Here is a 15,334-nt window from a genome sequence, read left to right as displayed (position 1 = left end):
CTGATCAGCTCTGCCCGTGTGCAGTGCCCCGACAGGGAGGCTCTTTTCTCCTGGAGCTGGGGCTCTTTTAGATGTCCCAGTTACAGTAAAAAAGTGCAAAATATGAACATATTATGTGAAAATATATAATTAAAAAAAAACATGCCCACGACAACCGAAACCATCACCGTGGTTGCCCAGTGCATGAAAGCCCCAAAATAATATATAAAAACATAATAGAAAGCCCTAGGTGCCATGTAAAAAAAAAATTAAAATAGCAAAAATTATTATTTTGATAGACCAACAAATAAAGTGCTAAATCACTTTTCAGGCCTGGCCATTAAAGAGTTTAGCAGTGTTGGACTACCCTTTTAAACTTAAAGTGGCAGTGTACTTTGGGACAACCTTTGATATGTCATAGTGCGCTATCAAAAGTTTTGATTGGTGGCAGTCTGAGCGATGAGACCTGATGTCTAGAACGAGGAGAGAGGGGCTCTCTCTCCTCACTGCTGGAGTCTCAATAAAGATGGGCTCAGACTTTCTACTTAGTCTGTTTCCTGCCGCCTATCTCCTCGTTCTAGCGATCAATAGAGGTCTTGGCAACATATAAAAAGTTTTCCTAAAGTACAGAACTAGGGAAGAGCGAACTTCAGTTTTTGAAGTTTCAGATTGGGGTTTACGCTGAATTGTGTTATGGATTCCATTACCATGGACCATAACGCAGATCAATGACGTAGTGCCTTTAGAGACATTCCGTTATGCATTCCGTCATAATAGAAGTCTATGGCCAGCAGTTCGCTCCTCCCTATACAGAACCATGGGAGAGGAGTTATATTCTTATCTTCTTTTTTTTTTGCCGTTTCTATTACGATAAGAACATTGTAGAGATGTATCTGAGTTGTATGATGGAAAAGCCAAGCTGGAAAAAAAGATTGGTTTCAGTAAAAGCCGTGTAAAACACCAGGGTATATAGAGGTAAATGCCACATGAGCCGTGCACCAAAAATCACTTAGCAGGGAAGTGAACATGAGTTTGCACTTTTTCCAATTCGGTGTTTAGCTGGGGAAAGTCTTGTTTGGTGTCACATTTGGCCAAACAAAATTAATAGCCAACCAATTACCTTACTTAGTGGCTCTCACTGTCTCATCGATGGGGATGCCCACGAGTGGATTGGCCATTTGCTCTACTGGGAAAAATCCAGAAGACTGATAGGGTGATGATGTCATGATCCTGGCCCCCTACACTATGCAGTACTTAAGCTGGCTTTCCGGGAGTACAAGTAAGTATTGATGACCTGTTCTCACCTATAATAGACCAAAACAAACAAGTGGAAGTAATGTATCAAAATGTCATTTATTAATAAAATACAACATATGGGGAGACAACAGGATGGTATACAGTATACGGAGAAGCACAGGGTCAATGGCACCAAAGAACTACCAGGATATCTGTGCAATGTAAAGCACAGCTAAGTACAGCCAATAAATCAAGGCGTGAGGCTCAAGGATAACCAAGGCAGTGTGACACAAAGAGGTCGCCCTCATAAGGCTATGTACACGAAGTACAAAAAGACCGTGCCTGGTAACCCGTGAGCAATCACCCACATGTAAAAATGCTAATAAACAATCCCAGGTAAAAATCAGTGTCTAAATCACAAAGATAACATGCACCCGGATCAAAGGGACCCACTATGGATATATATAGGGGTGCCCTATAAGGAACGTGGGGCTGTACTAATAGCAGAACGTACCTGAAGCCATGGTAGTAAAATGGATGTCAGACCCTGAGCGCGAGACCTCTCATAGCCTTATGAGGGCGACCTCTTTGTGTCACACTGCCTTGGTTATCCTTGAGCCTCACGCCTTGATTTATTGGCTGTACTTAGCTGTGCTTTACATTGCACAGATATCCTGGTAGTTCTTTGGTGCCATTGGCCCTGTGCTTCTCCGTATACTGTATACCATCCTGTTGTCTCCCCATATGTTGTATTTTATTAATAAATGACATTTTGATACATTACTTCCACTTGTTTGTTTTGGTCTATTCTGGATGTTGTACAAGTGGAAATTGTAGCTGTCTAGTTGACAGAACAGCCTTTGTGTAGGTTAATACTGTTCTCACCTATATCTGATCAGTGTGAGTCCAACACCCTGGGCTAGGGGAGAGCTGTGGCCTCCTTACAGAATGCCGAGCACAGCGTTGTATATTATAAAGTGGCTATGCTTGGTATTGCAGCCCAGGCACATTCATTTAAATGGGACTGAGCTGCACGATCAGATATTGATGACTTCTGGAGGGAGAGGGAGGGAGAGGCTGAGAAAAGGAGTCTTGGAGCTGCAGGAGGTAATCTCTATCTCTCCTGTCCAGACCTTTGCAGAAAAGCCTCTAGCAGCACCTATCTCCAAATCATCATCTAGGGGAACACCGGTTAGCCATGTTAGGATGAAAAATGGAGGTGGGGGAAGCTCCAGCACGATATGGCAATATATATCTGTGGCTGTCTTCCTACTCTGTTGTCCCTCCTTGCCCTGCCTTCTCCTGTTCTCCTCACCTCTCTCCCAATCCCTGTCCTGGATCTGCTGCCGAGCTTCAAACTATAAGCAGTACTAAATATACTGATAAAGTGTGTACATTTCTTGACCTGGATGCAGCCAGAGCCTGGGCAGTAACATGTTAAAGCTCTGCTCCTGGACCCTCTATGGGGCGAATAGCAGCTTTATCAGTCTGGACATTTAGTAACACATAAGAAAGCTGCTCCCATGTCACAGCCGGTCCACTGAAAAATACAGCTTTTGTGGCACAGAATCAGGACTTGCTGTGTACTCTGTGCTGCACCATGTTCAGCCTGTCTGTAGTAGTAGAGCTATGGACTGAAAGAGACAGAGCCAACTGCAGCCAGGCAGCAAGTACCGGTATCTGCAGGACACAGAGCATTGTGAGGACTGGAGTCTATGGCTTGAGGATGATGGGGACTAGACACTGCCCAATTCTGTGTGGGATTATTATCATCACCCTGTTTGTTAAAGGGGTTTTCCTATAAACAAAGATTGCTGGGGGTCTGACTGCTGTGACACCCACCATTCACAAGATCAGGATACCTTTGAGTCCACTGTGTGAAAAGTGTAGTAGTGCACATCAGTGACCATCACTGTTCAGTTTTATGGAACTGACGGAGATAGCCAAACACTGTACTCAGTAGTCCAATAGACAGTCAGTGGAGCAGTGGTCACATGTGTGCACCACTGCTCCATTGGATTGGACTATTCTTGTGATTTCTAGGGTCCCATTAGTCAGACCCCAGTGATCATACATTTCTCCTGTGAATAAGTGATAAATGGGTGTATATCTGTAAACCAATGTAAACCAATGTAAACTGTTGGTTTACAGTGTGAGTGTATTGAGGATCATTAGTCATCTAGGAGGTCCTCAAAGTAAGGGTTAATGCACATGATCGTGTGCCGCCCTTTCCGTGCATTGGGGACCGCACGGGCACCATCCGTGTGGCTGGTGCAGACGGATGCAGACCAATTCAACTTGAATGGGTCCATGATCTGTCCGCACCGCAAATAAATGGAACATTTATTTCTTTTCGATGCAGAGACACGGACAGAAAACCACTGAAACATTCTGTAGTGCTTCTGTGGGGTTCCATGCCTCCGTTCCGCACCTTCCAGATTGTGTGCATGAGCCCTAAGCCAACTAATAGTTGGAATAGTCAGAGAAAAGTGTCTATCCCTGCACCAGATTTGCCCCACGGTATTCTTTCAAATCTAATGGGATAATAAATGTCTTGTAATATGTACAATCACCGAATGGTTTACATTTTTATAATGGAGGTGGTGAAGCTGTAATGTTGAAGTTAATTGTATTATCAGTGGTTTTGTAGACTATGAGTATATACAAGACATAGTAAATGTGTGGAAGAAACATCTAGATTATGACGTGTCATTGTAACCAGGTATGTGCTACTTGTACTAAAGGAGCCAGAGTGATTTGACAATTCCATGGTTGACCCTTTTTCCCTACTAAAGTTGTATCTCTGTGTGAATTAGGTTCCTTTAAGGTGTCAGGATGTGACGGTCTATTTCTCCATGGAGGAGTGGGAGTATTTAGAAGGCCATAAGGATCAGTATGAGGACATTATTATGGACAAATACCAGACTCTCTCATCACCAGGTAAGAAGAGAGATCTTCATTGTCCTTAAAGGGGTTATCCAAGACTGACTAACCCCTGCCCCTCTCCCTACAATGCCTGGACCTGTGACACTGCACATACTTGCCTGGTCCCCGACGCCAGTTTCCTCCCATATCACCCCACTGCCGTCTTCACATCTTCCCACCTGCAAAAAAAAAAACCCTTGCAATGCTGCAGTCGGCGCATGTGCAGTATCCTGACGGCTGCCATTTCTGTAAGCCTGTGAGGATCTCACAGGCAAGCAGGCTGAAGTGTATTTTTCAGTGTAATACACTTACAGCCAAAGCACAATACAGATGTATTGTAATGCACTGCAACAAAGGGGGTCAGACGTCCAAAAGTTGAAGTCCTAGACAAAAAAAAAAATGTAAAAAGGAAAAAAATGTTAAGTTTCAAGTAAAAAAAAAAAAAAGCGTCCTTTTCCAAAAATAAAAAAATTAAGTTGCCCAAAAAAAAATTCAAAATGGGGGGAAAAGAGAAAAGTAGACATATTAGGTATCGCCGCGTCCATATCGACTGGCTCTCTATAAAAATATCACATGATCCACCCTGTTAGGTGAACGGCGTAAAAAAATAAAATAAAAACAGTGCCATTTTCTGGTCACCTTGCCACACACCAAGCGATCCAAAAGGCTTATGTAGCCTAAAATGGTACCAATCAAACCGCTAAAAATGAGCCCCTACAAAAGACAATCGCCCAAAAAGTGAAAAAAAAACAAAAACTATGGCTTCCAGAAAATGGCAACTCAAAAACAAGATTTTTTTTGTTAAAAAATGTTTTTACTGTGTAAAACTTAATACAAGTAATAGACACGCTTAGGCTCCTTTCACACTAGCGTTCGTCGGTCCGCTCGTGAGCTCCGTTTGAAGGAGCTCACGAGCGGACCCGAACGCCTCCGTCCAGCCCTGATGCAGTCTGAATGGAGCGGATCTGCTCAGACTGCATCAGTCTGGCGGCGTTCAGCCTCCGCTCCGCTCGCCTCCGCACGGCCAGGCGGACAGCTGAACGCTGCTTGCAATGTAAGTCAATGGGAACGGATCCGCTTGAAGATGACACCATATGGCTCAATCTTCAAGCGGATCCGTCCCCCATTTACTTTATATTGAAAGTCTGAACGGATCCGCTCAGGCATCTTGCGCACTTAGAAATTTTTCTAAGTTATTAATGCAGACGGATCCGTACTGAACGGAGCCTCCGTCTGCATTAATATGATCGGATCCGTTCAGAACGGATCCGATCAAGCGCAAGTGTGAAAGTAGCCTTAGGGGGTCAAAGTGCTCAGTACCCCTCTTAATATATTCTTTAAGGGGTATAGTTTCCAAAATGGGGTCCCTTTTTGAGGGTTTCATTGGAACACCTCAAGGGTTAACAAAGTTTGTAACATCAGTTTAGAATAATTTGTGGGGTGTAGTTTTGGGACACAGCCTTTCTACACCTTAGGACCAGGCTCATTTTCACCTTAAGGATCAGGCCATTTTTTGCAAATCTGACCAGTGTCACTTTAAGTGCTGATAACTTTAAAACGCTTTGACTTATCCAGGCCGTTCTGAGATTGTTTTTTCGTCACATATTGTACTTCATGACACTGGTAAAATGAAGTCAACACAATTATTTTTTTTGCACAAAATAATACCTAATTTACCAAAAAATCAAAAAAATTTGCAAATTTCAAAGTTTCAGTTTCTCTACTTCTGTAATACATAGTAATACCCCCATTGTGATGATTTTACATTCCCCATATGTCTACTTCATGTTTGTAGCATTTTGGGAATGATATTTTATTTTTTGGGGATGTTACAAGGCTTAGAAGTTTAGAAGCAAATTTTGAAAATTTTCAGAAATCTTCAAAATCCCACTTTTTATGGACCAGTTCAGGTTTGAAGTCATATTGTGAGGCTTAGATAATAGAAAACTCCCAAAAATGACCCCATCTAAGAAACTACACCCCTCAAGGTATTCAAAACTGATTTTACATACGTCGTTAACCCTTTAGGTGTTGCACAAGAGTTATTGGCAAATGGGGATGAAATTTGAGAATTTCATTTTTTTGTCTATTTTTCCATTTTCACCCATTTTTTCCACTAACAAAGCAAGGGTTAACAGCCAAACAAGACTGTATCTTTATTGCCCTGACTCTGCCGTTTACAGAAACACCCAATATGTGGCCGTAAACTACTGTACGGCCACACAGCGGGCGTAGAGTGGAAGGTGCGCCGTTTGGTTTTTGAAAGGCTGATTTTTATGGACTGGTTTATTTACACCATGTCCCATTTGAAGCCCCCTGATGCACCCCTAGAGTAGAAACTCCATAAAAGTGACCCCATCTAAGAAACTACACCCCTCAAGGTATTCAAAACTGATTTTACATACGTCGTTAACCCTTTAGGTGTTGCACAAAAGTTATTGGCAAATGGGGATGAAATTTGAAAATTTCATTTTTTTGCCTTATTTTCCATTTTAACCCATTTTTTCCACTAACAAAGCAAGGGTTAACAGCCAAACAAGACTGTATCTTTATTGCCCTGACTCTGCCGTTTACATAAACACCCCATATGTGGCCGTAAACTACTGTACGGCCACACAGCGGGGCGTAGAGTGAAAGGTGCGCCGTTTGGTTTTTGGAAGTCAGATTTTGCTGGACTGGTTTTTTGACACCATGTCCCATTTGAAGCCCCCCTGATGCACCCCTAGAGTAGAAACTCCATAAAAGTGACCCCATCTAAGAAACTACACCCCTCAAGGTATTCAAAACTGATTTTACATACATTTTTAACCCTTTAGGTGTTGCACAAGATTTAATGGAAAATAGAGATACAATTTCCAAATTTCACTTTTTTGGCAGATTTTCCATTTTAATATTTTTTTTCCAGTTACAAAGAAAGGGTTAACAGCCAAACAAAACTCATTATTCATGGCCCTAATTCTGTAGTTTACAGAAACACCCCATATGTGGTCGTAAACCACTGTACGGGCACACGGCGGGGCGCAGAAGGAAAGGAATGCCATACGGTTTTTGGAAGGCAGATTTTGCTGGACTGGTTTTTTGACACCATGTCCCATTTGAAGCCCCCCTGATGCACCCCTAGAGTAGAAACTCAAAAAAAGTGACCCCATTTTAGAAACTGCGGGATAGGGTGGCAGTTTTGTTGGTACTAGTTTAGGGTACATATGATTTTTGGTTGCTCTATATTACACTTTTTGTGCGGCAAGGTAACAAGAAATACCTTTTTGGCACAGTTTTTTTTTTTGTTATTTACAACATTCATCTGACAGGGTAGATCATGTGGTAATTTTATAGAGCAGGTTGTCACGGACGCGGCGATACATAATATGTATACAATTTTTTTATTTATGTAAGTTTTACACAATGATTTCATTTTTAAAACAAAAAAAGTTTTAGTGTCTACATAGTCTAAGAGCCATAGTTGTTTCAGTTTTTGGCCGATTATCTTGAGTAGGGTCTCATTTTTTGCGGGATGAGATGACGGTTTGATTGGCACTATTTTGGGGTGCATATGATTTTTTGATCGCTTGCTATTGCACTTTTTGTGATGTAAGATGACCAAAAATTGCTTTTTTTACACCGTTTTTATTTTTATTTTTTTACGGTGGTCACCTGAGAGGTTAGGTCATGTGATATTTTTATAGAGCCGGTCCATACGGACGCGGCAATACCCAATATGTATACTTTTTTTTATTTATGTAAGTTTTACACAATTATTTCATTTTTGAAACAAAAAAAATGATGTTTTAGTGTTTTCATAGTCTAAGAGTCATAGTTTTTTCAGTTTTTGGGCGATTATCTTAAGTAGGGTCTCATTTTTTGCGGGATGAGATGACTGTTGGATTGTTACAATTTTGGCGTACATGCGACTTTTTTGATCACTTTTATTACCTTTTTTTGGGAAGTAAGGTGGGCAAAATTTCTATTTTATCATAGTTTTTAATTTTTTATTTTTATGGCGTTCACCGTTCGGGTAAAGTAACATTACCGTTTTATAGATCAGGTCGTTACGGACGCGGCGATACCAAACATGTGTAGGGAATTTAATTTTTTTCATTTTTAATCAGTGATAAATGTGTTTTTTGATTTTTACTTTTTTTTTTCACTTTTTTTCACTTTTTTTTTTTTACCCAGACCCACTTGGTTCTTGAAGATCCAGTGGGTCTGATGTCTATATAATACAGTACTGTACTCTATATAGGGTACTGCACTGTATTTTACTTACACTGAACAGATCTATGCTTTCAGCACAGATCTGTTCAGCACCATGGACAGCAGGACGCCTGAGCAGGCGTCCTGTTGCCATGGGAACCTTCCCCGTCTGCCACAACTTCGCAGACGGGGAAGGGTAAGGACTGGGGTGTCGGGGGGCTGTCTGGGGGCTCTCTCCCTCTCCCATCGGGGGGCTGCAAAGGCACAGCAGCCCCCCGATCGGAGAGGGAGGGAGCTCCCTGCGCTGTTAACCTTTTCCATACAGCGGTCCGTACGGACCGCTGTATGGAAAGGGTTAAACGGCTGACATCGCATCAACGATGTCAGCCGTTTATACCAGGGTGCCAGCAATGTGATCAGAAACGGCAAAAAGCGCATCAAACCGCAGGTCTGAATTGACCTGCGGTTTGTTGCGATCGCCGACATGGGAGGGGGTCACGGGACCCCCCCCCCGCGCATTTAGCCTAGGTGCCTGCTCAATGATTTGTGCAGGCACCTTGTTCCGATCACTGCCAGCCGGGCGGCAGTGATCGAAACAACACATGACGTACCGGTACGTCATGTGTCCTTAAGTACCAGGGCATCATGACGTACCGGTACGTCATGTGTCCTGAAGAGGTTAAAATGGTGTCACTTATGGGTGGTTTCCATTACATAAGGCCCTCAAAATCACTTTATAACTGAATTGGTGCTTACAAAATGGTTTAGGAAATGTTGTTAAAAATTAGAAACATTGCTTCAAAAATGTTAAGCCTTTTAACGTCCTAAAAAAAAAAAAGGACATTTGCAAAATTATGCCAACATAAAGCAGACATATGGGGAATGTTGATTGATAATGATTTTTTGAGTAATTACTATATGTGTAAGGCTACTCTCATACTAGCGTTCTATCGGATCCGTTCTGAACGGATCCGATCATATTAATGCAGACGGTGGCTCCGTTCAGAACGGATCCGTCTGCATTATATTGGCAAAAAAAAGCTAAGTGTGAAATTAGCCTGAGCGGATCCGTCCAGACTTTTACATTGAAAGTCAATGGGGGACGGATCCGTTTGAAGATTGAGCCATATTGTGGCATCTTCAAACGGATCCGTCCCCATTGACTTACATTGTAAGTCTGGACGGATCCGCACGCCTCCGCGTTCAGGTGTCCGCCTGCTGAGCGGAGCGGAGGCTGAACGCCGCCAGACTGATGCAGTCTGAGCGGATCCGCATCCATTCAGACTGCATCAGGGCTGGACGGAAGCGTTCGGGTCCGCTCGTGAGCCCCTTCAAATGGAGCTCACGAGCGGACAGCCGAACGCTAGTGTGAAACTAGCCTTAAAAGTAGAGAAATTCAAATTTATTAAATTTGTGAATTTTTCCAAATTTTTGGTAAATTTTGGATTCTTTTATAAATAAAGGTGAAATATATTGACTCATACCACTGTCATGAAGTACAATGTGTCACGAGAAAATGGCTTGGCAGAATGGCTTGGATAAGTAAAAGCGTTCCAAAGTTATTACCACATAAAGTCACACATTTCAGATTTGCAAAACATGGCCTGGGATTTAAGGTGAAAAGTGGCTTGGTTCTGAAAGGGTTAATTAAGAAACGCATTTATTTTGGAATATTTTTGGGGCTATAGTATAAAAAAACAGCGCAATTCTGCCCTTGTTTTCAGGAGTTATTATGTTTATGGAGATACCAAATTTATTTGCTATTAGTTATGTTGTTTATGTGTGTGTTCTACAGATGAATCCAGTAAGAAAGAATCGCTGGAAAGATGTTCCAAGAATTATTTAAAGGAAAATCATAATATCTTGCAGGATCATCAGGTAAATGAAACTACCAAATCTATATATTGTATATTGTGTTCTTCAGTCATTAACCGTTTAAAGGGGCTTGTCCAGGATTTGACATTGATGGCCAATCCTCAGGATACACTATTGGTATCAGATTGGCGGGGATCAAACAGACCCCCAACAATTAGCTGATTTGTTGTAGGTCCAGCGCCAGAACTAAACTGCTTTATTTAACTGTGAAGTAGACTGAGCTGGTAACTGTAGTGCTGCTCCCATTCACTTCAATGGGAGCAGCACTGCAGTTATAAGCTCTGTCCACTACACATTGGGTGGAGCTTTGTAGTTCCAGGGCTGGAGCTGCAAGGAATCGGAGGATCAGCATGAGATTGGACCCCCTACTGATCTCATATTGATGGCCTCTACTGAAGATAGGCCTTCAATATACTGGACAATCCCTTTAAGAACCCACCTATTTGGGGCCTTTCAAGGGGTTGTCCAACAAAATTGAATTAAGGGTCAGAATGTGTTTAATAAAAATTCAATAAAATTATATATACATATATATTACGCACACAAAAAGCCACTCACTTAGTCCACTGATGCTCCATTTTGATGCTTTTCCGGTCCTGTATCCACGGTCATCGCATGAACCAATGCAGTGGTCATGCGCCACCTTATTTCCAATGTACATTATGAGGGCTTTTTTTAGCAGGAGAAGTTGTAAAATGTTCAAGGGCACAACATTGGGGTACATATAAGTTATTGATTAGCACTCTGTGGAGGAGAATGTAGAATAAACAGCAGTACCACTAATATATATATATATATATATATATATAGATATATTTTAGCAGATATCTTTTTACAGAGTTTTATCCAAAAAATAAAATGCACATCATGTTTTCAGTGTCCAAGGCAGTTCAGGCATAGTAGGATAGAGTATTGACACGACAATCATAATTGACTCATAAGTATTAATCAAGTGCAAGTCCGCAACTAACTCCCCCCCCCCCCCCAACCCCCACCGGATAATCACAGTTACAGTTGGCCTCCAAAAATCAAGGAGGAAGAGGAGAAATAGAGATTCAGGGTTGACTCCCTGAAGAGGAGAAGAATGAAGAGGCTCCCTCGGGGTAGCAGCAACACCCAGTCATCAGCATATAGCCTTAATTGGATTTAGGTGGACACCACGATGTCATAACTTCAAGTTCCCTAGTATCGTACTCCCCCCTCAATTATGGATGTATAAGTCCCCTCGTAAGTGCCAACCATGGACTGCAGACTCCAGATCTATCAATCCAGAGACCCCATATAGCCTCATATTTCGAGAGGCAGTTTCGCTTGAGATAGACCCCCCCTTTCCAGTCTAATAACATTCAGTCGTACTATATACTCTGCTATAACAGGAGGCAGTGGTTGTATCCACTTGGCTGCCAGTGTTTTACGTGCCTGGTACAACATCCTATTTATTCCGATAATAATGGGTGTTTGTAGTTGATCAGATTCAAAAATGCCCAGTAGGCCCCTTTTAGGATCGAGAGGGAAATCTGCACTATAGACTATTGATTAGCTGCACTCCAAATGTCTCTTATTGCACAGCAGCTCCATAGCATATGTAACAGATCAACTTCTGACTCGCTACATTTTGGACAACCAAGAGTCTCCTCTATATCCAATTTTAAGCAGGAATAGCGTACACTATTGTACGTAGAATAACGTAGAATAATGTACACTCCTTGGAGCAAAAACAGCTGGGACAATCCAGCATCTTCACTCAGGGATAGACTCGGGGTCAATGCCAGCGTCTCCTCCTATTCAGTATCAGTAATACTCTCATTGTACCTTTTACTATTTTTATTTTTTTATTTTTTGCTGTTTACCAACCAAGTTATTTTTAATGTATGGGTTGGGATAAAAATGGCAATGACAATTATATTTGCACAGTAAAAGCATGTTTTATGGAAACAAGTTTGTGTTTGTGTCTCCACATTCCAAGAGCCAGCTTGTTGTTTTTGTTTTTTGTGGGTCGAGTTGTAGTTTTATTGGTACCATATGAGAAAAAAAAATGCAAATCTGCTAAATGTTTTTTAACATCATATCAATAATATTCTACAGGTCATTAAAATTACAGGAGTACCACATATGGTAATTATTAATGGAAAAAGAGGACCACTTTATTAAGCTTAAGGGATTGTGCGACTCATAACAATTATCTCCTATCCTGTGGTTAGGGAAGGGAATAAGTGTTTGATCTCTGGGGGTCCGCAAATGCCGCCAAACTACATCATGAGAATGCAGCGGTATCACTGCTCCATTCACTTCTATGAGACTTCTGAGTATAGCGCTCGCAACAGTCCCATAGAAGTAAACCGTAGCCGTGCAGGTGCACTACCATTGCATTTTCAAGAACAGTTCAGTGGCACTTGCAGACACCTGTTCTCATGATCGTTATCTTAATTGTACATCATTTGTTCACTATGGTATGATTTACATTACAAAGGTGAATGACCTAAAATATGGAGACCTGACAGAAAAAGAAGAGACATATGCCAGTGTGTCCCAGCTATGTAAGGAGGAGGGCATTCCTACAGATATCAGCCCTGGTGAGTGATACCCATTAAATGCTTAACAAAAAAAAAATCACATTTTCTTTCTTTAGTGTCCTGGATCCAAAGTCTTTCGTGGATCCATCATCCCCTCAAATCTTATCTTTGCACTCTACAGTACAATATTAAATGGGTTGTCCAGGGGTTTTGTACTGATGTCATCAGTATCTGATTGGCGGGAGTCCGACACCCTCGCTTATCAGCTGTTTGACGAGGAGCTGGCGCTCCATGCAAGTGCTGCTTCCTATTCCTTACACATCATCTTGGAAGTGCAGGGTGATTGCAAGTAGTTATTCATTTGAATGTAGTGAGTACTTGAAAATTACACTACGACTCTGCTGCAAGCGAGACAATGCGTAGTGTAATGAACAGAAAGCAGCGCTCGGATGGAGCGCCACCTCTTCTTCAGACAGCTGACCCCCCTTTTCCCAGTTTGATATCCTGACAAATAGGTCATCAATATAAAACCCTTGCCCAACCCTTTTAAATGAGTATTCTGGGTTTTTGATATTGATTAGCCATCCTCCAGATTGGTCATCAATTGCAAATCTGCAGACTCCAGCACACTCACCAATCAGCTGTTTTTGGCAGCTGCTGGCACCAGGAATCTGCAAAGTGGATGGAGATAGAATGTGTAGTGGCATGCCTGGGTATTGCAGCTGAGCTCCCATTCAGTTCCATGAGAGCTGAGCTGCAGTACGCTATAAACAGAGCATTCTGGTTCTGGCTCTGTCCACTGTTTCCAGCGCCAGCAGCTGATCCGTGGAGTCCATCAATATACAAAAAAAATGTAATATCCCTTTAAGTCAGTAAATAAGGTTATAACCATTCTACATCCTAGAGGTCCTAAAACTAGTGTTCATAAAATAATGCCATCATGTACATCACAGCACCTATATAATAGTACATACAGGAAACTACATAAAGTCTTATACAGCTTTCTCAGGTGCCTGAATGCCATTTGCCTATCTAGGCAGTTGTGATTTCTCACTGTCTCCATAAGCTAATCTGACATCCATCTGTATGGAAAAGCTGGATTACAAATCTTGTGGAGCTGTATACATTGTCCATATAATGTTACTGTCACGAACCAGCGGGTGTGAACCCACTGTGCCACATGTCCCACCTCCTCTAAGGGCGTTGTCTAAGTGTACCCCTCGATTCTTCACAGTACCCCTGATGGTGGGGATAGACTTTCCCGAGGGGTACACCAGGTCGCTACCTCTTGAGGAGGGAAGGCACACAAGGCAGCTGGTCCCGGTGGACCAGGAGAAAACTGGGTAGGTACCAGAAGTACAAGCGAAGTCAGGCAGGTGGGATTGTTACCAGGAGCAACAGTGCAGGACCGAAGGATGAGGCAGAGATGTAGTCAGACAGGCAAAAGGTCAGAACAGGCGGCACAGGAACGGGTCAGGCAATCTGGGTCGGCAACAGGAGAGTCAAGGCAAGCAGACAGGGATCAGACGAATAGCAGAATCCAGGAACAAGGTATAAGTCAGGAGCACACATGAGTATCAGGAGCTTAGCAAACACAAGGACCTTGACACTGAGGCATCTGGGAAGGGGGCTGAGCAGGAGAGCGTTGGTTGGTCAGCGAGGTCACATGACCCAACCCATGCAGCCCAGGGAGTGATGCGCGCCGCCCCTAGGGCAGTGTAACACAAAACCAGCATCAAGCATGCAGTGGCCAGGGCTTAGTGGAACTTGTGGAGCGGAATCCTCAGCACCACAGCACATACAGCAACAGCCCAAGACTGCAGCGGTGGACAGAAGGATCACCGCTGAGCGCGGCACCCAGGACCACGGCGGTAAGTGGGAGCACAACGGCGTACAGCAGCCCGGTGCATGAATATTCTCGTCTGGCTCCCAAGACCTTTGCTCAGGACTGAAGCCCTTCCAGTCCACCAGATAGTAGGTCTTCTTGCTACACTTCTTGACCTTGACCTCGAATGTCCCCTCTGAATCTTCAGATATCGGAGTAGGAGTAGACTGAGCCGTCAAGAAGCAGTTTAGGACCACAGGTTTAAGCAAGGGCACGTGGAAGGCATTGGGGATAAGTAGAGAGAGCGGTAGCCTTAACTTATAAGTCACTTCATTGATCCTCCTCAAAACTACGAATGGTCCAAGGAACCTAGGGGCAAACTTGAATCTAGGAACCCTTAGGGTCCATTCATACGTCCTTGGTGTATTGCGGATCCAAAATACACCAGGCCACACATGACTGGCACTAAATAGAGAAGTTCTATTCTTGTCCACAGCTACAGACATGAATAGGACATGCTCTATTTTCTTGCGGAGCTGCAGTCTGGAAGATCGGGGCCATGCTCCAGAAATGTGGATGCGGAGAGCACACAATGTGCTCTCCACATCCATTCCGACACTAAGGAGAAGGGACCAAGCTTTATATGCAGGTTAGTTGAAGAAGAAACCGGCATGTATGTGACCACTGGGCACATGCGTCCAAAGACTATTATTAAAGGTGATATAGCGCTCTATATAAAGTAAGTAAGGATGGAACGTTATAGTATCGCAAACTAGGCATGGGTATTGTT

At 42.8% G+C, this 15,334-nt stretch overlaps 1 protein-coding gene across 1 annotated transcript in view; it reads left to right on the top strand.

Moving 5' to 3' along the window:
• Positions 1-15,334, top strand: part of LOC122942101 (zinc finger protein 252-like) — an 81,359-nt gene that overhangs the window by 50,542 nt on the left and 15,483 nt on the right. The window contains exons 12-14 of the mRNA XM_044299597.1: positions 4,032-4,155; positions 10,127-10,209; positions 12,677-12,779. Of these exons, the coding sequence (XP_044155532.1) occupies positions 4,032-4,155; positions 10,127-10,209; positions 12,677-12,779 (310 nt within the window). The remainder of the gene's footprint in view (positions 1-4,031; positions 4,156-10,126; positions 10,210-12,676; positions 12,780-15,334) is intronic.

Source organism: Bufo gargarizans, chromosome 6, assembly GCF_014858855.1.
Source record: "Bufo gargarizans isolate SCDJY-AF-19 chromosome 6, ASM1485885v1, whole genome shotgun sequence".
Lineage (NCBI taxonomy): Eukaryota > Metazoa > Chordata > Amphibia > Anura > Bufonidae > Bufo > Bufo gargarizans.
Note: the sequence above shows the minus strand (reverse complement) of the source record. Positions and strands in the feature narration are given on the sequence as shown.